Raw genomic sequence first — 27,150 nt, 5'->3', positions numbered from 1 at the left:
TCAAACAGATGAAACGGTTTTATTGCTTATAAATCTTCAACATCTGGTACGGACTCTAATAAGTTCCTTCCCCAATTTCCAATGGATTAGTAAGTATTTGTATATTGTGTAGCACTTTAACAGGTGAAAGGACAGGCAACTCAGCAATTAAAGACATGGATAGTTCTCCAAAGATAACGACTTTATGCCAACTCCACCCAACATTCATCAATTTAGTCCTTCTTCTTTGCTTCTTTTTGTCACTATTTGCGTGGGAGACTGAAAGAAAATAGAAAAATGAATTCAAAAACAATCAAATATGGTACCAACTACGGGTTTATGGATGGAACACTTTAAGGTATCGAAACCTGCCGATAAAAAAAAAGTACCGAAATCAATTTAATTTTGGTCCTTTTCATTTAATATTTTATCATTAAAACTAACGATTTTTCCTCCAATACAGGAACCAAAAAGTATTTGAAAATAAAAAAATAAAGATTTAAATGCAATTATGATCTCATTATTTGTTTCAATCCATAATTTTGATCCTTCCATTATAAAATTGAAACATTTGATCTTTTTATTTTAAAAAATTTATTATTTTAATTCTTCTATTTTAAAATAAGACATTTAGTCGATCTTTTATTTTAAAAAATTTATAATTTTGATCAAATTCTCAAATTTGTCTATATTTTATTTCTTTTGGTTTGACCTAATTGAACCTTAAATTTAACATATTCATTTAAAATATTCTCAAGAAATGATATGATTTAAAAAATAAAAACAATAGAATGTAGGAAAAATTAAATATTAAACTAAAATTATAAATTTTCTAAAATACGGATCCAAAATTATGAATTTTTTAAAATATAAGAAACAAATGTTTGTATTTTGAAATAAGGGGACCAAAATTTGAGATTTTTTAAAATAGGAAGACCAAATGTTTGAATTGTGAATTGAGTAAAATAAAGAGATCAAAATTACATTTAACCCTAAAATAATTTTTTAAAATTGAGAAATAAAACCAAAATTAAAAATACCATTAACTCCTTTTTTTTTTTCTTTAAGGAAGAGAAACGGGATCTGATAAAATATTGAGGGGGTACCTTTTCGGTTCGTAGAACATCTGGGCTATATATCCAAAAATAAACAAAGATGTTCGATCATGAAAATGACTTTTCTAAATACACCACGGGCATATTATTTGTGCACCCAACATTAAAATAAAATTCTAAAAATATCTTTAAGTGTTCTTTATTTTTACAGATTACATAATCTGTATAACTCATACAGATTACATGATCCGTAAGTATTTTTTTAAAATTTTAATAAATTAATTTTTTAATAGTAAATATTTTTTGTATTTCTAAAAAAAGTATACAGATTAAATAATTCATATGAGTTATATCAAAATTAATTATCACAAAATTTATTATTTAAATTTACATGTGCATTGAATATATATTAGAAATTTTTAGTGTTATATATAACAACATTATTTATTTTATAACATAATTCAACTATTAGTTTAGTTGGTTAGAGTGTCATGTTAATAACTTGAAAGTCACAAGTTTAACTCTTGCTTGAATCATTAATTTTAAATTAATTTGTAAAATATATTTTTAAATTTTTTTTAAAAAAAAAAAACTTATAAATTAGACTCATACGGATCACTTAATCTATAAGTCGCATATGGATTAGTTGATCTGAATTCTTTTATGGAAGGATAAAATGGAAAATTTACAAAAATTATTAGGTGTACCAACAAATTTCCGTGGTTGTATATAATAATGCCGTCATGAAAAGTATACATGAGCCCAATGTTGTTGTCCGGTAAAAGAGGCTAATGCACGGCTACCATAGTTGCAAAAGGGATAAATTCTTGATGTGCTCAAAATGTAAACATTATCGATCTTTTTTTTTTACGATAACATTAAAATATTTATAAATAAAAAATTATGAAAATAATATATCCTAAATTATATAATTTATTTATAACTTTATACTTAATTTTAAAATTTATGACTTTATATAATATAATTTTACACTGTCATATAATCATAAATCAATTAAGAAAATTTAACTCAATTGATTAAAAAGAATGTATAAATTATTATAAATCCTTAATAATATGTTGGATTTCTACATATAAAAAAATCACAAATCATTATTTATATAATTTTTAAAATAATTTCATAAAAATAAAATTTATTATCCATGATGAGTTTGATAAGATGCGAGTGTACACTTTAGGGTGCATAACATTTTTTTATATTAATAATGCACTTTGTTTGTATTATATTTTTTCCTTAAACTTGGTAATTTATTATTATTTAATGATAATAATAATATTTTCTTTTATATATTTTATTTTTTATTTATATTCCAAATTTGAAATTTTAAAATGCCCATATAGTATAAAGGAAAAAAATTATAAAGAAAAAAAAAATTAACAAAAATGAAATGCATGATAGCATATCTTACAAATTGATATGATTAGCTAAGACTATATATATTCTTTAAAAAAAATCGCTAAACAAAGTAGCAAAACAACTGTTCAACCATCTTTGACTTTTGTGTAAAAAAAGTTTTTGAATCTTGAATTATTTTCAGAAATAAAGGACATTTTAATTAAACAAAATTTTAAATTTATATTTAAAACCATCACATTATCTTTTAGTGCAAACCAACTGTTTTTACAAATAACTTTATTCCCCTTTTGTAATTTTACTTTTTTATACATAAACTAAATAAATTATCTTGAAATCATATTTCTTTATTGGGTCTCAAAAGAAAAGTTTAAAACATTATCTAAATCTTTTTATTAAGGAGCTATGTGAGAATCACATTAATGGATTAGTTGAATGAACATCACATCTTGTTTATTACTTATATTATTTGTTAACTTATTCATTCTCTCTTGTTATGACATTTCTTTCTCACTTTTGACACTCCCAACAATCAGGACAGGAGGGTCCCGTCGGAGTGAATAAAACCCAATTGTTCATAGAACAATGATATTGCCATGTTTGACCCGTAAGAAACGCACATAATACCTTAAGATCCTTGTACATTTTGGGAGAATGAACCTCATCACAAAAAGTGTATGGTCGTGACTTGTGAGGACCTCACTTGAATGTGTTTTTTTTTAAGTAATAAGAACTTACATGTTATCTCAAAAGTTACGTATACTTGTATAAAAGAAGTTATAACTTTAATTAAAAATGCTAAACTCTTGGTATGTAACTTTTTTAAGTTGAACAAAAACATTGTTATAAAAACAAACTACATGGCAGAGTCAATTACACACGAACTTAACTTGGTGTTACACCCTAGATAATTTCACAATAATACAAAACAAACAGCATAAGACCCCACAAATCCAAACAATATCTTGAACATGTAGCACACGAGACATGGTGCCCTTGTTGCCCTAGATTCATAATGTGAGTGTGGCCGACCATTCATCCTGGACCAGGAACCTGACCCTGACACACAGCCACTCTCTTGAGTTTGATGTTGCAACTTAATTGTAAGAACTCGATCACAAGAAACCAACCACACGCCACTACGTAAATCACTTTCTTTTGCAAGCCACAGCCATTTTAAACATGTTTATAATTCTAGCTTATGTTTGATGATGGAATGTGTGTGGTTCAGAATAATCTTCGCCCTGTGAAAATATGGGGCCCTTATTAACCAAAGACTTTTTTTTATTTATTTCGGCCGAATGAATTGACAGCTGAATGTGGTGACATGTTTCTGTAAACTTATTTCCCTTTCTTGACGATATGCAACCCCAATATGATAACGACACAATTTCAGGCTTTTAGCAATATAAGATTTATAAAAACATCTTGCTAATATTGTTTTATGCCGATGATATTATTTATGTATGCAAACCGAAATCGACCTATTGGAGGGTTACTTATCAGTATTAATTAATAACAGTTTCACAGGAAAATAAAAATATTGTTGCTTTTCGGTAATCACTTAGCTATTTAAATTTTATCAGAATGAAATGCAGACAAAACCACATATAAACGACAAGGTCAAAACATTCTATTATATTGATGATTAGGTGGAACAGAGCATATGAGCGGTTGTAATTTTCAAATTTCATTATAGTGGAATAAACCCATACGACATTTTTTTTTCTCATCTAATTAGCGTACGGCTTTGGTTTCCATAATAATACATAAATAGATGATAGATGTAACAACGTTGTCTTCTTTGTTCTCACGCTACAATTTAAATACACAGCCCGCGGCCGGTGGAAAATGGGGACACTTCTGTTTGCCCCACAAATTAATTTTCGATTCTCTACAACAAACGCAAATCGACTTTTCTGCCTCTTTTTTTTTTACAAGGTTGTTCTGGATATTTTTTAATGAAAAATTATTTTAAAAAACAAGAAGGTATAATGAGTGTTTATTTTTTAAAATTAAAATGAATTTATGAATGTATTGTTTAATAGTTTTTTTCTTATTTAACTTCTTCAAAAACTAATTTTAACTTCAATTTTTCTTCTCCTATAAAAATTCGTGTTGAGAAATTAACTAAATCCTAAACTTATCTTTCTTACAAATTAGCAAAACCAATGTAAAACAATGATTAGTTCATCAAAAGATCTAGAAGTCACATATCAGGTCTTCATGAAATCCAAACACGTTAAACTACATTTTACGTCTGCAGTGACATGGTTAATATAGTAGTAGTCTTCATGCACTAAAGAAACAGAGGTTCAATGAAATACTCTAAAGCTTGAGTTTGAAATTTTGATCCCGAACTTAATCCACTCTTCTTCTTCTTCTTTTTATCTGGTTCGGTCATAGTCTGATTTGATTTTATCTACAAAACTCAAATTTTACTAGGTTTGAGTTTTATTTTTAGAGCCTGATTTCAATATAGACTTCTTTTATCCTAATCTTCTATATATAATCCGTATCCCGCATAGGAAGAAAAATCAAATGAGAAGAGAAAAAAGAAAAATTAACCTTTTTTTTCTTCCTAATCTTCAGAAAACATTTTTTTCCTTTCTTTTATTCTCTTAACATAAATTTCAAATTTTTCTCTATACTTTTTCTCTATATACCAAACATAGGCAAATGAACCAAAAGGATCTTATTTAGTCAGTTAAGTATGATGTATGAGTTATAATTTTTTTGTACGTATTATCGGTTCCTACAGATAAACAAAATAGAAGCAAGTGATCTATTTGACCCTAAAAGATTAGTATTTTTTTTAAAAAAAAGAATTAGTAAGTTTGTTAAATCTTCTTTTCTCTCGTATGAATGTAAATGCATGATCTATTTCTTGTAGATGAAGATGATCTTGTAATATAGCAGATTAATAAAGTTTTATTGGAAATGAGTTGCAAGATATAAAATGATTTAAAACTATCTTAACTTTATTTTGAGAATTGTTATTATTATTTCAACTTTCATTGTATATATTTCAATTTATTTATAGCTTATTTTTTATCTTTAAAGATTTGTATAATAAATGGTAAAAAAATAATAAGTTTTATCTGTTATTACAAAAATCTTTGAAACAATTGTTTTTATTTTAAAAAATTACTCTATAAATTCTTGAAAATTAAATTAAATAATATGACATTTTATAATTAGAAAAAAAATTATCATTTTGAAATCAAATTATTCCTTCATGCTTCTTTTTAATTTCTTGGGTTGAAATAAAATAATATGGACAAATTTTTGGATTATGTATTTTATTATTATTAATTTTTAATTAGCTACTTATTCCAAATGTTAAGTTAGTTTGAGACCAATGAAATAAATTTTATGCTGTCACTAAAAAATAAGTCATTAAATTTAATTGCGCAAAATTTAGTTAGAATTTTACTCATTTTCTTAATTTTGATGTTGAGTACTTGGGTTTAGGCAATAAAGAAGGAAAGTGTAGAGATTAAAATGACTTAAAAAAATAGACCAAATGCATTGTTTGAAGCACCACCAAAGTGTTGGTTTGTCAAGATTATTTGGCATCGGGATACTTCAAGGGAAGAGTCTTAGGGCGTTGGTGCCCCCAATCAAGTAAATTGGGTAACCTCACATGGCCATGAAGCACCTTATGTCACGGTACTAGGTGTCATTTTTAGCTCCTTTAATTTACAATTTCATAGGGAATTACACACTCTTTTTTAAAAAGCTTAAGAAATTTGCTCCCATTTAAAATTGTGTCAAAATTAAGGATCTTTTTGCTACATTTTTTAAACAATCAAAACACATTGCTCTTTAACTTTTTTTAATTTGAATTTTTATGGGTTATAAGAAGAACAAGTTTTTTCATAAAAGACTTTTCATTAAAAACTCATAATTAGCACCTAACCTATTTGTAGATAGGTCCATATTTCACTACTAGTCAACACTATTATAAGTATTATTTAATTCAAATCTCTTTATAGACTCGGTTGGAGTATTATTTGACTTGTTTCTCCAAACAACATTCTAAGTATTATTTACCAACAAGCCTCTTCAACTCACAACCAAGTATTCTTTGAATCAAACTTATTTGTTTTATTACTATTTTTGCTAAGAAAAGGTAAAGAATAAAGTTCAATGACTATTTGTCATTGACAAGATGAATGTACAAATGTAATTCAAGTGTTTTATTTTTTACACTTGAAGAATTTGCAAGTAAAACATGTGAAAAAATAATGTCATAGATCACAGATAAGTCGAGCAAAAGGTTATTTTTTCTTGAATTCTCTAATATTCATAGGCAAGTTGGAAGTCTGTATTATAAGATGGTTAAGATTTCATTGTTTTAGCTCAAGGAAATACAAGTGTTGGTGCATTAAATGAAACATTTAATGTCTTTCACTAACTAGTCATTTTACTAAGACAAAGTAAAATGTTCATTTTCCTTTTTTTTTTTTTGTATTGGCATCATCAACATAGAACAAAACTCTTTTTGTTTAGAAAAGTATACTATTATACGTTATATTGCAGTTATCACATCTTTTAATGAAGTAGTTTAGAATCATTTGACTTTATTAAAGACTTCCTATGAGATTTTTTTGATACACTTTTAAGTTGATGAGGACATTGCTTCTTATCTTTATTTTCGAAAGAAGAGTACAACTATATACATATATACAAGCATATTTGTAGGATGATGCAATTGTATGTAAAAACAACACACTTTGTTTATCATCCTAGTAAGATGATTGATTCATCTTGTTTGTTTAAACATGCATATGTTACAAACTATAAAACTTATTTCTTTTTTGTTTAATAAAAAATTAGGAATAGTTTAAATGCATACTTTATTCTAACCATAAATTGAAAAAACTTGACAAATAAACTTCATTTTTTAAATAAACCTTGGACAATAGACCTTCCAATAATACAAGTCATCCCAATTATGTTAACATCGCTTGAGCTAAAAAAAATATATTCCAAAAAAGATAAAAGAGAAATACAAAAGATATGAGGAGCAAACCAAACCCATAAAGAACAAACTATGTGAATCTATAGTTTGGGAGACTTAATATGTTGTTATACTGCGCAGCTGAAACAAAATGTGGGACAGAATCCCAACAAAAATTTGAAAAGCTATGAGCAAGAGAGGAAAGAGTGTCAACAAACAACAAAAAGGTTTTGATCTAATGTAAGTGACCACCTCTTATAAAATAAAAAATCATGGTTTAAAATTTGGTTGAGAATGACATTCAAATTTATACTGTATTTCAAACAGAATTATTTTCTGTATAGAGTATTTGCGAAAAAATAAAACTATAAGCATATATTATGTTATACTGTACATTACTTATTATATGATGTACATATCTATCTGATTTAATTTTGAGAGCCAAAATTTTTGAAGCTCACCTGCCGCGCCGCGCCTTTTGGCCAGTGATAGAGTAGCGCCCCAACTCACGTGATGGCCCACTCAGTACAGCTGTATTTGCTGCTTCTCAGTATTGCATTCACCAATCATCTTCTGCCTTCCTCCACGCCAATGCCACCTTCTCTCTCTCTCTCATATCTCTACTGTCTACTGTGTTTCATCTTAAGATATTAATCATTTTTTTTTAAATTAACACATTTGATTATCTTATTTTTAAAAATTTATAATTTTACTTTTCTTATTTTAAAATAAAGACATTTAATTTTGTAATTTTATTTTAAAAAATTTATAATTTTAATCAAATTTTTCATTTTATTTCTTTTCTTTCGATCCAATTAATTCTTAAATCTAGCATATTCATTTAAAATATTATTAAGAAATAATTTAATTAACTATAAAGTAAGAAATAAAATATAAATAAAATTAAAAATTAAATAAAAATTATAAATTTTTTAAAATACAAGAATTAAAATTGTAAATTTTTTAAAATATGGAGATTAAATATTTATATTTTAAAATAGAAAATAAAAATTTAAAATTTTTTAAAATAGAAAAATCAAATGTCTCAATTTTAAAATAAAAAAATCAAAATTACATATCGAATAAAATAAAATAAAATAAAAATCAAAATTACATTTAAGACTATTTTTAATCATTTCAAGAAATCTTCATTTAAAAATTATTATATCTAAGAACTTAAATTTTTTTTTCCACCCAAGATCATAATGTATCAATATGTTGTGTTATGATTAGAGATAACTTTTTCCTTGATATGAATTTTGTGTATGAAAAAAAATGCACATCTTGAGTTAAATTTCTTAAATAAATATCAATATATCAATAAATTAGCAGAGAAAAATCCAGTTCATCCAAAACACATCGATCATAACGTACGGTAACAATTAAATAATACAACATTATAGCGGCAGTGAAATGAAATGAGCGATGCGATTTCGTATTTATTTTGGTTCTAGATGAGAAAAAAGCTAGGTTGGTGAGTGATGCCATTGCAAATGGTTTTGTGGTGCCTTTTTGGACGGTTACACTGTAAGTGACCAGAGACAAAGACAAAGACAACGTTGTGTGGTGGTCCTAAGCTCTTCCCGATCTCCACATTCCCACCCTGTTTCTTCTTTAATATATATTTCATGTGCCACCGGCTGGCTCATTTTTTAATTTTTAGTCACTGTCGTTGTATTCTATTAGGTTAATTGAATAATTGTTTGTATTAGCACGTTGACGTACATAAATTATACATAAATCGCTGTTATGCGAGCGCTAAATCAATCTCAGCCACACAACTTCTCCTGCAAACACCTAATCATTTGATAAACTACACTTTGTGCGTCTGACAAAATCATAGAATATGATGTTGGTTTTGTTTCGGCTAAGTGAGAACTACAACTTGCTCTTTTGTTTCGTGAATTATAAGAAGAGGTTTGGACTTTGGAGCCCATGGGTGGACCATTTCTTTTCTCAGTTTGCTTTCACCATATAGGCAGAGAGATTCACTAATAAAAATCAAACAGAGAATTAAAGCTGGCATATGCTACCGGATGTCCTTAAAGTTTATTTGGTTTTCTGGGTGTCCAACATAACATTAATAGTCTATCAAAATTTAAAGACTAATCTCTCGTTTATAAAATTTTACTTAAAGAATTATATGTTTAAAAGACTTATTATCTTCGACCATACTATGTTGATTTATCCTTAATGTCTTGGTATATTTAATTGAAGGGAAGAAAACACAATAAGGACATACTTTCTTCTATTTAGTTTGATAAAAATTGACAAAATTTGATTGCGGAAAAATAAAAATTCTTCTTTCTATTCAAATTTCAAAATTCTCTCTCTATTTTTTTTCACATACCAATCATACCCTCATATATATATATATATATATGAAATATTAAATTACACTATATAATTTTGATAATTATTACAAAATTTTATAACTTTTAACGGAATAATATTTAAAATCTATCATCACATAGATTACATATATAAAAATTTATATTAATCTAAAATTATTTGTTATCTCGTTCATATAGATTAAAATTAATGTAATATAAATATTTTAAAATATATTAAAATATTAATGATCATTTAATTATTTAATTATTTTTTAATTTTAATAAAATTTAACATAAATAATATTTTTAATATATAAATATAATTTAACGGATAAATTAATATAAATTATATTTTCATATGAAATTATAAAAATAATATAATAATTATCAAAATTATTCTTGAGATAGGACATAAATACTTTTAGCACCGAAAGATATTGATATTTCCTTTATTGGTTGCGTCACGCAAATCATGCAGGCACAAAAGTCTCAAAGGAAGAAAAGAACTGAATTTTGTAGTACCAAAATGGCAAAATGTAGCAATGAGTAATTGATGGGGCTGTAGCCTAAATAATTGAGTTTTGACGATATATCAAATTAAAAAACATCAGTATCATGGCCTGATTATAAATCAACTGTGAAGAGCTTGAACAGGTCTAATAGATTCATTAATTAGCAAATCATATTGCGTAACTTCATTAGCAATATTTTGTTTGAATTTGACCTGCAGCCTTATCTGGGTTTACATATAATCCACTCATTGTTTATAATATCGAATACCAGCCACTAAAATGATCGCATGATTTGGTGAAGATGTTTAAAAATATGAAAAGCGGTGCTGGCCTTTAGTAAAAATATGAATAAAGTCAATATAAAAGCATTAATGATATGCAATTTCCTTTTCTAATTAGTAAGATACAAATCTTCTGGTACACTCCCAAAATGATAATTTCTTTTGAATATTTCTAATTAATAGTTTAAACTATGTCTGTGATTATGTAAATTAATTGAGCAAATTTTGATTTCATCTATAAAACATTTTTTATTTAGATTTTATACCTCTAAAATTTTAAATAATTATTTTTACAGTAAATTTAGTGAATTTTTGTTTTGGTTTCTATATAAAAAAAAAATCTTTAGTTTTCATCCATCTAAAATTTGCACTCATTATTTTTCATCCCTACCATTTTCATCTTAAGAAAAATAAACATCATTTATTTTAGAGCTTTAGTTAATTATAGAAATCATGTCTTGACATCACAATACATGTACATTATCAGGTACTAATTAACTATAATGACTGTGTCCTTCTATTTGATACATAAGCAATTAATCAAATATGATGATAAGGACTAAAAGTATTTACTTTATTTTTTTTAAAGAATGAAAACTAAACAAAATCTTTTACAATAATTAAAAATAATTTCTATTATAAATTTTGGTTGATCTTTTTTATAAGATTTCTTTTTAATAACATTTTTTCTATTTATAAGATAAAAAGACTCTTTATTTAAACAGACTATTTGTGATTTTTTTTTCTTTCTTTTCTTTCTAATTATATTTCTTACCTATATTGCATAATGTTTATGTTCACAATATTAAATCTTAAACCTTATATATAAAAACTACTAGGGTCCATCTAATGATAAGGAGTTTGAGTAATTTACATAAGATTTTGGTTTCTAACATTTTAAACACATTTTATACATGGAAAAAAATATTAATTCTTGTTTACTAACCACCTCAACATAGACTTTAAAGCTTTATTCATGATAAATAAATAAAATTAAAGTGGAAAATTTAAATGACTGAATGTATAGTCCAATTATATTGTTTGAAATTTTTTATAGTGTGTTTCAAAATTGGTTGAAAATATTGTAAATGGAAAGTCTCACCTTCCCAAACAGTAAGCGTAAAAGGAACAGAGAAGATGGATTGATGTTTAGTTCAATTAAATGAAATTTTAAATTTATACTTATTATATATTTGAATTTCCATTAAAACAACTCAAACAAACATTCATCTTAATCCATGCACTCGTACACCTTTTCTTTTTCATTCATCTGACTTGAAATTTGTGCAAATCATAGACTAAACACAGAGTTAGTCTTCCAACAAGTATAAACATGGCTCCCAAGAATTGTAGTACACAAAGCCAGTGTACCTATAAATATGAATAGTATTATATTTTCTTATAATTAATCTTCTTAATATTTTCTAAAGAAAATATTGAATAAAATATTTTTTTTTTAAATTCCAAAAATATAAATATTCAATACCTTTTTATTTAATAAATAGAATAATAATAAAAGTATAGTAAAAAATTAAAAATATTCTTATTTTGTTTATATTTGCTGAATAATTTGGATACAAAAAAGCATTGAATTTGTTTTAACTCTCTTAGTGGGTATCTGATTATTTTAATTTCAGAAAACAATTACTACCATTTAAATTTTGTACTTTTTTTGGAAGCTCTTAAAAAATAATTAATTATTTCTCAAAATTCTCCGAAACATTTACAAACCAAGATTAAGATTATAAATAAGAAAAAAAGAGCAACATTAACATTTAGGTATAAAATATTTCGATGATAACGTATTTAATCAGATGATAATGCAATCATCAACAACTAGTGTTTGTGACAAAGTTGGCAAATCATATGCATAATATATAGTCCAAATTCGTTTGTATACTTTTCATCAATAGGGAAACTCACGATACACACGATACAATGCATCCAATGCTCATTTTGCAAGTTTTTAACTTTTATTACGATTTTAGTTCCAATCCAACTAACATTGTGGCGGCTTTAATTATCCTAACTAGAATAAAAGCCGTAGAAATTATTATTACTACTACTGTAATTAAATTGAGGAAATAAAGCCTGGCAAAATAATGAGCATAATACGCCAAAATTCAACTGAACTTTCCACTTCTTTTTTTTTAATACAGAATGAACTTTTTCAGTTTTGTTGAAGGAATGAAGCTTAAAAAGCTTGTTTTGTACATGATTGAAGGGTTGAAGTTGTTGAGGGTAGATAAGATGCCTCGAAACAGAAAATAGCAGTGATTCCAGGTGCACGCAAAATAACTAAATTGAGGGGATCAGCTAAACTAATCCAAACCAGGGATCATAGCGGGAGATTAATTTTAATAATTTTATTAGAATGCATTTGGATAGAAAATTTTAATCGAGAAAAGTAATTTATCAGATGATTTAAATTTCTTTGATTTAAAATTCACTGTTTAGATATTTTTTTTACAAAGAATTTAAATTTTTGAAATTTTAAAACAAAATTTTAAACAACTAAAAATATAGAATTTTAATTTTCTTCTAAAATGTAAAAAAATTGAAATTCTCTTATTGACAAAAAACTCTCTAAAATGTTTCCTTATTTTCATTATAACCTTCATTCTCAATTCCAACTAAAGTTCTAAAATCTCATCATCGAACTCACTTTTTATCGTCCACACAATTTTAATTTTTTTTATTTAAACATAAAATTTTGAAAATAATTTTTTTAAAAAAATAATTAAAATTTTTAAAATTTAAAATTCCTAAATTCCTTCCTATAAACACACTCTTAATCTCTTTATTAAGATCTTTTTTTCATATAAAGTTAAACTTTATGCAAAATCTCATATTTTCTTTTCTGAGAACAAAAAAGCTACTTTACATGCAACATTTAAATTTAAAATAAACAAGTACACTTTACCCACGTGTCAGTCGCGGTCTTGTAATAATAGCTGCTTTTTCCGGTGGGTCACTGACAGAGTCACAGTGCTTATCCCCTTATCTCATTCATTATATTATGATGAATTATGCCCTTATAATTATAGATTAACTACTATACTTTGCAGTTATAAACTTATACTAATTCACAATTTTGCACACGCGATATAATATAAAACTCTACAGCTATCGTCATTCACAACTTAAAAAAGATAATTAAATATTAGAGTGCAATTGCTCACTCTCTTTCTCTCTCGGAACTATCCAGATACACTTATCAGTGCCTACGTGGCTCTTATCCATCCCGGACACGTGTCACTCCTGGGACGGCTCTCGCCGAAACGCTTCGCTGTCTTAGGAACAACTAATAGTGGTGTGGGGATATATACTCCATTTTTTTTTTCGTAAATAATCATTTTATTCTTTTATGTGTAATTTATTAACAAATTTATCTTTTAAAGATAAAAATATAAAATTTAGTCACTGTGTAAAAAGTGTGACAAATATATTCCGTCATTAATTTTTGTATGTCACCATTAATAAAATAATTTAGGTGACACGAATGACAAATTTGTTACTGAAATGATCGACAACAACGTGGATGGTTAACATAGGAGCATATATTTGTCATAATATTTTTTTTACTATTTGTCCTGAAAGATAAAAATGCAAAATTTAATTTCCAATTGCGACAAATATATATGGACGTTAATAATATATTATTATTATTATTATTATTATTATTATTATTATTATTATTATTATTATTATTATTATGTATTTGTAATTGAGTGCTCTTATTTATTTAGTACTTATGCAATATATTTTTAAAATCACCTTTTAATATATATATTTTTATTATTTTGATTTCCTTTTCAAACCTTAATCTTTGTTATTAAATTTTTTTTATTTTATATCTTATAAATTTATTAAATTTTTACTAAATTTCTCACTTTTAATCTTTAAAATTATTCCATATCCTAATTCCAACTTAAGTACCTTTATATTTAGATTAAAAATAATATGTCGAGAGTTTTGAGTAAAAAAATATAACTAGTCGTGAGATCAAATTTATTTATTTTAAAAAAAGAATTTAATCAACTATTTTTTTTTAAGAAAAGTCTAACAATCAGATATAATTATCATACTTTTTACACACTTTCAAGAACTTAATTTTATACTTTCATCTTTTAGAGACATGTTTATTATTGAATTACATGTTGAAAAAAAAATGGTTATTTAATTTTTTTTGTTTGATGATTATGTAAGAGAAGGAAAGTTGTTGAATTATAATTCATGTTAATATAATGATCATATAAGGAAAAAGAATTTATTATAACATCAGATATAATTGTCATACTTTTTATACACTTTTAAATTTAATTTTATATTTTCATCCTTTAAAGACATGTTTATTATTGAATTACATGTTGAGAAAAAAAATGGTTATTTCGTTTTTTTTTGTTTGATGATTACGTAGGACAAGGAAAGTTGTTGAATTATAATTCATGTTAATATAATGATCATATAAGGAAAAAGAATTTATTATATATGATATGTTATAATTAAATAAAAATATAATTTTTTTATTCATAAATATAAAAACTAAAAAGGAAAAACAATTAACAATTTGAAATGAAGAACATGTCACAGCCTGTCACCAAATAGGATTCTTTCTTTTCCGGCTTGGTGTTTTTGAAAAACTTGATTCCTGACATTTTTGGAAGCATTGCACATATTTTTTTCCAAACATGAAAATAGAAATAACCGGGAACCGGGTACAGCCGGTGGAATCCGAGGCATGTCCGTCTTCGGTCACGGTATATAAGAAGCAACGAAGCGAAAACGAATAACAGCGAAACAGAGAGTGATTTCAGTGAGTGATCGGTGTTCACTTGATCTCATCATAATCGTCAGCGTCAATTGAAGAAGATGCCGATCAGAAACATCGCCGTCGGAAGGCCTGAAGAGGCGACTCACCCCGACACGTTGAAGGCGGCTTTGGCTGAGTTCATCTCAACCTTCATCTTCGTGTTCGCCGGCTCAGGCTCCGGCATCGCCTACAACAAGCTCACCGACAACGGCGCTGCCACCCCTGCCGGCCTCATCTCCGCCTCCATCGCCCATGCATTCGCCCTCTTCGTCGCCGTCTCCGTCGGCGCCAACATCTCCGGCGGCCACGTCAACCCCGCCGTCACCTTCGGCGCCTTCGTCGGCGGCAACATCACCTTCCTCCGCGGCATCGTCTACGTCATCGCCCAGCTCCTCGGCTCCATCGTCGCCTCCCTCCTCCTGGCCTTCGTCACCGCCTCCGTAAGACCGTTATTACCTATCTTTATTTTAATCAATTAATTAACGAACTATAATAACTAATAGTTAGAGTTTGTTCTGGTGTTACGCATCGCAGACTGTTCCAGCATTCGGACTCTCCGCTGGAGTTGGAGTTGGCAACGCCTTGGTGTTGGAGATCGTGATGACCTTCGGTCTGGTGTACACGGTCTACGCAACTGCCATTGACCCCAAGAAGGGTAATTTGGGAATTATTGCTCCCATCGCCATTGGTTTCATTGTCGGCGCTAACATTTTGTTGGGTGGGGCCTTCTCTGGAGCGGCCATGAACCCCGCTGTGACATTTGGGCCTGCTGTCGTGAGCTGGACCTGGACCAACCACTGGATCTACTGGGCCGGGCCTCTCATCGGTGGTGGAATCGCTGGCCTTGTTTACGAGGTTGTCTTTATCAGCCACACCCACGAGCAGCTTCCCACCACTGACTACTAGAGGGGGGGAAATGAAAATAAAAAAAAAAAAATTGTGTATTATTGAATTTCTCTGGAATCTTCTTCTGTGTATGGTTTTCCTTCCTTGTGTTTTCTTCCTAATTCACTTTCGAGGGTTGTACTTGTTCCTTTCGTCTTAAATCCTTGGATGGTTGATGATCATGAAGTTCTCTTTAAAGTTAAATTATTATCATTTTGTGCATGCTCTCTCTCTCTCACTTGGTCCACAACAATTGAATTGAATGTAGTATCATTATTCGGGTCTGGTTGGTTGTACCATTTCACTAGTACTTCTTACTTTTTCCTGCATCCTCTCTCGATTAGAATTAAAATATTTCTTTCTTTTCTGAAGTTTATGAATGATTATACTTGTGATTTTTGTGACCAGTGTGTTCATAGCATATTGGTTAAATATTTATTAAAAATCATAATCAATATAATTTCATGCATGTCAATAAAATTTTTAATTCCTTAATCAATATTTTAAAAATATTAGTTAGCATTTAACCAAAGAATAAAATATATTAAAAGTATAAAACGGTTAATCTTGCTATGCGACAAAATGTCCTAATTATAGAATCGCTCGAGCACATGCTACGAGTGGGTCCACCAGTGTGGATGGGTAATTGTAATTCACTTCCCTAATGAAGACAAATTAAATGCGAGGAAGAATGAATGTAGAACGTTGATAGAGAATGGACTGAACAAGATTGAAGCATATCATATAGCTATGCACCTCTTATTGGTTGTATTTCTGTGCTAATTAAATTACAAACAAGTGAACACGTGTTTGAGAGTAACTAGTATGTGTGTTCAAGTTCGGGAATGCATCCTTTAGAGGTTTCAATTCGAAACATTGAATATATAATAATATAAGAATTGGATAGACGCAAGATTTTTATATGATAACATTAAGTGAAAACTGTATGTATGACAATATGATATTCATTTAGATTCAAATTATCACTGTACTGCTTTATTTCCCCCTGTATCATTGCCAAGAAAATAGTTGAGAATACTAGATGATTTGTAAAGATATTGTTTTCCTATTTGGAGAATGGAGAGCCATGGTTAAATTGGGATAAAATAAAATAAATGGCATGCAGCAAGTTGTGATAGAAATGGTTTTGGTGGTTTTGTCTTAAATATGGGTATAGATAGATGGGATGTTGATGGATCTAATTCATGAGATGGGCTGTTATGCACATAGCATACTAATGATGAGATGGCCAGGCGGCATGGCACGTGAAAGAAAGCGTTGGAAAGACTAGTATCCAAACCAAACAGGCCTTTCACTTTATGCATTGGACATTGTCATATCGTCCTGTGCTAGCCACTTTTTGCTTGTGGAAATGGGGCTATGGTCCACACCCTTTAACAGTTAATCAACATAATTAGAAACATAAATCTCTCGTTATTATCGCCATCTAGTGTCCTTAGAATATTTATTAAAAAAATAAAAATATATATATTTGTAATAAATAAATATCATAGAAAAGTGTAAAAAAATTTTATAGATAACATAGTTTTGTGTATCTCATTAAAATCTTTCTTTCTTTAATTTGTTAACCAAAATCCTAAAGACACTAATCAATATTTGTTGTTCATATTGAGTTAAAACGGTACGTTTTACCAAAAAGAAAAATACTTTTCGGCTAGAATGCTTTAGAATAAATTGGCATTAATATTGATTTTAGATATAGAGAAACATGCAGTCAAAAAAGATGTATCGAAACATATGCAATGTAATGAAAAGGGTATGTGGACATATACCGCTAATAGCCTAATAGTGAGTACACTTGCAGTGTGAGATGTACATAAACTATTGCAAGTTACACAAACTATAAGCACACCTCTTACTATTATTGAGATATTCTATTTTTTTTTTTACAATTACCATTTAGATTGACGTTTATCCCATTTGAAAGCATTTTTTTAAATATAAATAAATTCTTATCATAATTGCCACAACCTACCCACGTTAGATGTTGATTTAAATACTTACGGAAATTTTTTCATGACTATTTTATGTCTATCAGAAATGAGTTATAGTACAAAAATGAAGAAGAGTGGTTGAAGCTTATCCTTTCCCGTGACGTATGAAGTTTATAAATATATTTAAGCTGCCTTTCACTTGACTTTTGAGACCTTATTGCGTATCGGTTTGGTAAACGAGCAGTTCCACATAAAATTACCATAGCTAAGCTTTAGAGTGAAAATCCATTAATTTAGAACAGTGAGAATCACATATTACAACTTACAGCTAATAGCTAGCGGCACCTTCTAACCTCTTTCATTCAATTCAATCGTAAATCATATCGTGGCACATAACAATATCATGTGCAAAAGGGAAGTGCAAATTAAGGGCCAGTCTGTTTGAGTATTTAATAAAATAAGTAATTTTTCATTTAATTAATATCTAATTTCATTCTACTTAAAAAAATAGATAAGATTTATTTCTTAAAATAAAAAAATTAAATAAACTCATCCTATGACTTTACATATGACTAACCACGTTAATTAATGTTAATCATTCGGGGGTTCTGTGTAATTCTGGCTTTTGCTCTGTTACAATAATGAATAAGACGGAACCCTAGATCACTATAGATTGTAGGGTCCCTTGTTCTTGGGTTTCACATGCAAGGTAAATTGACAAATATAGAAAGGAAAAAAAATACCAATGTCAATAATTCATTGGTGGTGTTCGTGATTTCCGGTTGCTTTATTGTGTTACGATCAAAGCATCCTGTCTGCTCTATCGCTTTTTGTTTCTTGCTTGCCCCAAAAGACAGCTGTTCATTTTGTTTGGAATATTAAGTAATTTGACGTTTAAAAGTAAATTTTGTACTATTAAATCCACAAATAGAGTTCTACTTTTTTTTTTCTTGTTGTGCAAAAAATTGAATTAGGCTATAAACACGATAAGGTACATCATATTACTATAAGTTAATAACTAATTCGCGAAATAACTTTATTTAATTTGCAGAATTGCTTTTTGAATGGGCTCAATATAGTTGCTGGGTCTCCTCTGACAAGAAATATAAAATACTCCGTAGGCCTTGTAATAATTAGAGTGCCTTCCCACTGAGTTAATAATAAACTTACGTCGGCAAAAATATATTCTTCAACTTCATCTAATCATTCATACTTTATTTATTTCCATTTTTTTAGCACATTTTTTTCCACAAAATTTTACATGGTATAGTTGCACCCACTACTTATCTGAAAGTACAACCAACATCCTCTGTCATAGTTTCGTCGTAAGTTGGTACCATGAGTAAATTGCACAGAATTTTTTTTTAAGAAATGATTTATAATGAATAGACTTAGTATTTTTTTTGGAAAAAATGTAGATTATATTAAACCCAAAATGATACAATAATAAATGAGACATACCCTATAATTAAAGAAAATCAAAAATCTCCCAAATAGAAGAAAACCTATATCAAATGAATAGACTTAGTATTGTTTTTAAGTGTATGTGTCTATTATAGGTGTGTGCGTGTGCTACGGACATAGGCCTTGAATAATGCACCATTTTACTACTTGCACCACTTTACCCCAGCTAACAGCAAACAGTTATGTTGATTTTATTATGTAATCAAAACTGCTAATTTTCTCAGCAATAGCATTCAAAAAGGCATAAAAAGCCTAATTTTACTTCATATGATGCTACTTTTCAGCAAGCAGTATGAGTAAAAACATACTGTAAACTAACCAAATAATGTTCCCACTAAAGAGTAAAGATAAAAATACCCGTGTGGGAATACGAAAAGTAAATAAGGACAGAGATCCGCTACTATTTACGGATAGACATAAAATCTAAAAGAAAAATACATGTGGGGAACGATGGGAAAATGGATGCAATGCAATTGAAAAAAACTTCAAGATTGATTTGCCGGATTTATTGAGCCCTATTGCCATCTCCATGGCAGAATCTCCATCCAGCATCTTCTCACAATTACACATTATACATTTTTGGTGATCTTTACACATTATACATTACATAAATATTATTTATTCTTAAAATAAATTTGTTAGCCCCACTCACATGTCATGCATATGGTGTTCCTTTTTACCACCAAATGTTAATTATTAAAAAAAAAAATTCAAACCCTCCATCACTCTCTTCTACCCACCAATTCAATCTTATAATTTTGCTTTTGTACTTATTTAAGCACCTTGTGTTTGAGAAAGAAGAATATTAATGACAAATATTTTTTTTAAAATTATGACAGACTGGTTATTAATTAAATTAACTGTATTCTTTATTATTGATGAATTAGATAATTGCATCTAATTAAATTATTTTTTATGGTACCTTAAATGAAAAATATTAAATCTAAGATTCAATTAGAAAAAAAAAACATACAAAATTGAAAATTAAACTAAAATTACAAAATTTTCAGAACAAAGTCAAAATACCCCAGCATAATTAGTAAATCATTGAACAATTAAGCATGTTAATTAAATTTTGATCTCCTAAATGTAAAAAAAAATCGTTAATAAAAGAAATAAATTCAGTTTGATGACTTTTACACTTTAAAAGAAAGAATTAACCTCAGTTGGAAGAAATTCTTCCTAAAAAAATGCATGTAAAACTTCACAATAACTTCCATATTTAGAAAGTGAACAAACATACAAGGTGCATTTTTAGTCACAAAAATTCTGGACCCCGTCAGTGACGGTGACAATCAAAAGCAAAAAATAAAAAATACAGGATTTAAAATTTGACGATATAAAAAACAACAATAATCCAGAAACATTTATTATTTATTGCTTTCTACCATCTCTGCATCTCTAATTGCTGTAAAAACACTGGCTCTTTGGAAAACTCAGAGGATGCAATTCCTACTGATTGCAAAGAAATTGACGCAGTAATTTTGATAATAAAAACCAATCTGTTATTGTACACCCATATTATTGCCACATTTAAGACTAGCCCGTCTTTATATCCTTAATGCTCTCTTATTGCCAAAATCACAATATGTAATCAAGTTCAAGCCGCAACTTTCTTGGATGTGACTGAATTGACAATGGTAGCAAACTCAGGACCCTGCACCTCAACAAGATCAACTTGTCAAGTATATGTAACTAATAACCTGAGTTCCTTAACTCATGCTTTGCTCACTTTGGTCAAACAAATTTTGAAGAAACCATGTACCTTTAATGAAGCACCTCCAACGAGAAATCCATCAATATCTTCTTGCTTTGCTAGCTCAGCACTGTTCCCTCCATTTACAGACCCTGAAAACAGATAAATTTAATGTTTGGGTATCGATGTTGCCGTGATGGAAAAAATTTACATAAAAATGAGACTTATAATCTCAAGTGGTCAAATATACTGAACCTAAACTAACATTTTGCAATCGACATGGTCAGGGACAATCTTTATGTTAACAAGATATTTGTGCATGTATAAGTTTACTCCTATCAAGTATATCAGCTATCAAATAAATGGCAAGCAATTCATTGCTTGTAAGAGTACATTTTTTTTGTGTGTGTGTAAAATCTATAATCCTCTAAAATTCCATTAAATTCAACTATCATAAGTGGGCCAATCATTCCCTATATACCATAATGAAAAATGAATCATTCCCTTGGTACCTATAGTACGTATCTTAAGAAAGATCATGCATGGAAAATAGCGAGAGTGGTTGCAAAAGTTGTTTACTCTGCTGAAGAAATACACAAACACGACATTAACTAAAAAGACATGCAACCGTATTAAGTGGTATCTTAAATTTCCACAACACCGTAATAAGTTCACAATGCAACTATAGGTAAAATAAACAATTTACCTCCATAAATAATTCGCGTTTTAGATGCAACTTCATCAGGGACATTCTTTTTTAGCCAATCTCGAACAGCTACATGTACTTCCTGAGCTTGCTGGGGAGTGGCCACTTTGCCCGTTCCAATAGCCCATACAGGTTCATATGCAATAACAATGTTGTCCCAGCTAGGAACTGCATCTGTAAATAATGGCAAACGATGTAATGCAATCAACCACCAAATCCTTCCCCTTTTGTTTCTTCTAAATCAAAAGAAAACGAATTTTAAATGGATTATATAAGAAACATAACTTCCACTACCTGCATAAGCCTTCAATTGCTGAAAACAAACATCAAAAGTTTTTCCAGCTTCCCTTTCTTCTAACAATTCTCCAATGCATGCAATCACTCCAAGACCTTGGCTCAAAGCATAGGCAGCTTTCTTTCCTATAAACTGGAATTGACAATGTTCAGTTAATATCTTAAATATTTAGCATCTCTTGCAAATATACTAATCATATTCTCTAGCAAAGCTACTGTAGAAAAATGATGTCTGGATTTGCTTTACCTCATCATTTTCTCCAATAATATGTCTTCGCTCAGAATGTCCAAGAACAACCCACTTGCATCCAAGATCTTTTAGTTGTTCCGCGCTAAAGAGTCAGGTTTTAATAACTAAGTGACTGAATTAACTCATTAAATTGTAGTATAACATTTGGTTCAAACATCAGAATCACATCAAGAACAACACGAAGGAGAATGTCAACATAGAAAAAGAAGGTATCTACAATCGTCCAACTAGCCAAACACTATAAAATCAAAATATAAAGAGAAACCTTAGATCAATTAACACTTGAAAGGAAAGTGTGAGCTAACCTGATTTCTCCCGTGAAAGCACCACCTTTTCCCACCCAAGAATTCTGGGCAGATATTTCAATCCTCTCAGTGAGTGAGTTTTTCACTTGATCAATGTACAGAAAGGGAGGTGCGACAACAACATCTGCACAAAATGGAAAAGCTTATGATAACAAAATATAAAAGATAAATTTACAAGGTTATTAAGAAAGTGATTTGAACATAATGCACGTACTTGATGTAATTTTTTGGGGGAAAAAAGAGGAACCTCTCCAATTGTGGATCATGTGTTGCAAATCTCCTTATGCTTTGAAACACACCAACATGGTTCATCTTAAACAGTGCATATTGACCCACATATGCATGCACTGAAACCCCCAATAAGGAGTCATTATGCATAGTTCGGTAAGTTCAATGAATCATGTTGACCAGTTTCAAAGTACAAGGGAGTTGTCTGGACCCATTGTTGGAGGGGGATTCCTTGCATTTTGCCATTTTTTGGTATGGGGGTGACCAATAGAGAGAACTAGGTCCAATTCCTTTTGACACAAAAGGATTTGAACATTTACAACCACATATATGGTGGACAGCACTCTGAGGTATTACAATTAACAAGATTTAGAATTGGAATATATTTTATCAATTCATCAGCATTTTACTAACCCAACCCTAAACGTGTCACTACATCAGCATACGGGAAAAAGAACATTTTCAATCTCAACAACTTATTTTAAGGTTTTGGGAGTTGGGAATAAGCATAGCATAATTTTTTGTAGTCTTCTACAGCTTTCAACTAGAAACACATAAACAGATTGAACATGTCTCACCAACATCAGGCTCCAATTTTGCACTGTTCAAGTCAGCAACAAGCTTACTGATGGAGTCTTTTGTTCCGTTCTAGAGATAACAGCAAAGGTAATAAAAACCAAATAGAGATATATTGCAGAGTCAACTGAACTAGTAATTGATTATGCCATGACAATCAAAATTTCAAATGCTACATTTGTACTTATATAAGTTGTTGAGCACATAAATCAAAAAGAACAAAAACTACCAAAGAAAGCAAAATGGAAATGCATGTTTCAAAAAACCAGGTAAGACTGCAAGAGACAATAATTTCATTATTTTACACAAACGAATAGGTAGACGGGATAATAATAAACTATGAAGGAATTTTTTTTTACAGACACAGATATTTTGTGACATGAACCTTTGTTTCTTAAAAAAATTTAAGACACGATGAGAAAGAATAACGTCTATCATCTAAATTTTCCCTGCTCCACATAGTGATAAAGGGAAAAAAAAAAGTGATCCTTTAGTGCTCTATGCAGAGTAGTAGATTTCTCAGATATAAAAAAGGTATGGCAGATGAAAAGAAAGGGGTGAAGGACACTTGTGCTAGAAATAAAAATGAATAGAAAGCTTAAACAAAGAGTTCAGAACGAGCTCTATGCTGCTACAGCTATATAAAGTTAGAGAAAGGGGCAAGTTTAATACTTACACGGAAACGTGATTACAAAGGCTATTTATTCTAAACCAAAACATACGCAGAGAGTTATGGCGTGTAATTTACATTTCAACGGTGTGCTACTATAAGATTCTAATGTCAAAATAAAAATAAAAAAACAACTCAACTACTCAATCACCAGAAATAAACATAGCATTTTGATTTTCAACAACAATAATAATAATAAAAAAAACACTTAGAGGGAAAGATACTTACACACTTCCAGTTGCCGCCAACAAAGAACTGTAACCACAAAGAAAGGAAGGAAAAGATCAATACACCAAATGGAAAAATGGATAATCAACGCACTCAGAAGCAATACATTACCAAAAATTAAAAATTAAAAATTAAAAATTAAAAAAAGCCCCGGCTACTGAGTGGTTAATAATATAATAGATTAAGGAGAATTACATTCCCCACAGAAATCACAGTGACACGTTTTATTTAACGATCAAGGGTAATGAAAATAATAAACTTTGTTTTTTTAAAAGTATAAAAGAAGAAGAAAAAGCACCTTGCCGGTGCCTGCCATGGCGACGATGGCGCGTGAGGGTCTGGGAGGAGAGAGGGATAGGCGAAGATTGGGGTCGAAGACAGAGAAAGATTGAGAATTGAAAGAATCAAGCTTGAGGCATGGGCGGCGCAGGCCAATGTAGAGTTGAGAAGCCAGTGATGTTGAGGTTGCCGCCATCGAAGAAGAAGAACAGGAACACAGTGTTGGGGACGTTGAGGTAGCAACTGGGAAGTAAATTTTAAGGTTTGGATTAGATTTGGTTTTTATTTTGTTGGTGAGAGAGTGTGATTTTTTACTGTTTTACTGTTTTACTGAGGTAAGAAGTTGGGTGGGTGACATCAACACCAACCCTTTATTCTGGTGCTCAATTGCCGAGTTACACATGAACAAAGTAACCAGGTCCAGGAATAAGACTCTATTCACGCACAACCAACGACAAAAATAGAATACATTTTTTATTATGTGAAGACAAAGAATTGAATATATAACATTTTTAATAAATTCAAAATACTATGTATTATTATATTAGAACTTAAATGAAATTAAATATTTATACGCCTATCATTAATAACTGCCTTAAAAAATAATAAATAAAGTGGAGTTATCTACTAGTATTAAAAACAAGACAAAATGGTAAAAAGGGGAAAGAATTATTTGAATGTGCAAAAATGCATTATCATTTTTAACTGGGCTCCCATATGATTTTTAATTAAAAAAATTATTTTAGTTTATTAATAAGTATCCTAAAGATATTGATTAATAAGATATTAAAAATAATAATACTTATTTATCCCATAATATTTGTTATCCTAAATTTTTTTCACACAGACTACGTAAAATTAGTAAATGGATAAAAGAGAATAAAAGTTTTACAAAACAAACCTGAGAATCCTTAGTTTGTTTATAAATTTTATTGTTGATCATTAATATCATAAAAAAAGATAAATAAGAAAATAATTAATATTATATTAAAAAATAAAATAATAATAATTTTAGGACTTATATTTTTATTACATGATAATTATTATGGAATGAAGAGAGTAACATCTCTTAAACATCTAGTTAAAGATTCAATCATCAAGATTATATATATATATATATATATATATATATATATATATATAATATCATTTATAATATGCAAACTAGTTTTACGTTATCTTTCATCATAAATTATGTTTTTATAACTTTTAAAGAAATTATTATAAAAACTAATAAATTTATCGTATATTATAATTTATATAAGTTATGATTGGATGAGTATAAAACTATTGATAAGCTAATCATTATCCTTGGATGCATAAAATTATATTGTGCATCACTTTTATATGTTCTCTAATGATTTTTATAATAAATATTTTCATTTTAGTATTTAAATTAATCTCCTAAAGACACTAATTAACATGACCCAAAATCATTTTACATTATTATTGCATGATGTATTTTCTCATAAATTTTTGTGCTTTTGAAAGATTAGTTTGTGATTTTTTTACCTAATGGATATTCTCTGCAAGTAAAATAAGGATTTAATTGAAATACACTAACACTGTAAAGATTTTTTTTATACCATTTATCAATCACAAAATGTTACATTCTTAAAAAAAGTTTGGGTTTTATCTTAACTAGTACCTTAAAAGTTAAATTGTAATTAATTAACAATATAAAAAACTTTACATTGACTGTGTACAATAATTAAACTCTAAAATAAATTACTAATAAATGTCTTAGGAATATTTTTCTATTAATTTTTTTCATTTTTAACTCTTTAACAAGTAGCTCAATAATACTTGATACAGTATTAAGTAATTCAAAATATTTAATACAAGTATATTAAATGCATACGCACTGTGTAATTATTACCAGGGGACAACTTCATATTTCGATTTACAATAATGAGTTTTGATACTAATTTCAATAAATAGATTTTTTTATTACATACTATGATGAAAGTGTATTAATAATATTAAATATTATTTTTTTCTTCATATTTTTTCACTTTTATTTTCTTAACTACTCTTAATAGGATACTTTTTTTTTTAACAGAATCTTAATAGGATACTACTTAGTATTATAAAGATCATATAAATATAACATCAAAGATTAACAAATAGAATAAGACATTTTCTCAGATCTAATCCATTGCAAGTTTGATGTGTTATTTAGCTTAGATATTGTCACGTGTTTTCTCGTGTGTTTGTGGTTTACAAATATTTTTCAAACTATCATAGGTTTGATAGTGACATAAAAATTCAGACTAAAATATTTATTAAGTCCATTTTTTT

At 28.7% G+C, this 27,150-nt stretch overlaps 2 protein-coding genes across 2 annotated transcripts; one reads left to right on the top strand and one right to left on the bottom strand.

Moving 5' to 3' along the window:
* Window positions 1–15,292: 15,292 nt before the first annotated feature.
* On the top strand, window positions 15,293–16,627 carry LOC100527509 (aquaporin TIP1-8). Its single transcript, NM_001250133.2, has 2 exons — window positions 15,293–15,753; window positions 15,848–16,627. Exons 1-2 carry the CDS (start codon window positions 15,373–15,375, stop codon window positions 16,217–16,219), a joined length of 753 nt encoding a protein of 250 aa, NP_001237062.2. The 5' UTR covers window positions 15,293–15,372; the 3' UTR covers window positions 16,220–16,627.
* Window positions 16,628–20,970: 4,343 nt separating this feature from the next.
* LOC100819824 (triosephosphate isomerase, chloroplastic) lies at window positions 20,971–25,250 on the bottom strand. The gene is made up of 9 exons (XM_003554351.5): window positions 24,869–25,250; window positions 24,571–24,597; window positions 23,675–23,744; window positions 22,869–22,992; window positions 22,561–22,645; window positions 22,314–22,446; window positions 22,020–22,193; window positions 21,383–21,465; window positions 20,971–21,274 (listed from the first exon to the last, which is right to left on the bottom strand). Exons 1-9 carry the CDS (start codon window positions 25,043–25,045, stop codon window positions 21,218–21,220), a joined length of 930 nt encoding a protein of 309 aa, XP_003554399.1. The 5' UTR covers window positions 25,046–25,250; the 3' UTR covers window positions 20,971–21,217.
* Between the last annotated feature and the right edge of the window lie 1,900 nt (window positions 25,251–27,150).

This window comes from Glycine max, chromosome 19 (assembly GCF_000004515.6).
Source record: "Glycine max cultivar Williams 82 chromosome 19, Glycine_max_v4.0, whole genome shotgun sequence".
In the NCBI taxonomy this organism is placed as follows: domain Eukaryota; kingdom Viridiplantae; phylum Streptophyta; class Magnoliopsida; order Fabales; family Fabaceae; genus Glycine; species Glycine max.
Note: the sequence above shows the minus strand (reverse complement) of the source record. Positions and strands in the feature narration are given on the sequence as shown.

Coding starts and splice junctions, on each gene's coding strand:
- LOC100819824 (XM_003554351.5), bottom strand. CDS start 25,045: ATGGCGGCAACCTCAACATCACTGGCTTCTCAACTCTACATTGGCCTG. Junction 22,194..22,313: donor GCAATTGAAGGCTTATGCAG/GTAGTGGAAGTT, acceptor CATTATTTACAG/ATGCAGTTCCTAGCTGGGAC. Junction 21,466..22,019: donor AACGCGAATTATTTATGGAG/GTAAATTGTTTA, acceptor ATCTGTTTTCAG/GGTCTGTAAATGGAGGGAAC.
- LOC100527509 (NM_001250133.2), top strand. CDS start 15,373: ATGCCGATCAGAAACATCGCCGTCGGAAGGCCTGAAGAGGCGACTCAC. Junction 15,754..15,847: donor TGGCCTTCGTCACCGCCTCC/GTAAGACCGTTA, acceptor TACGCATCGCAG/ACTGTTCCAGCATTCGGACT.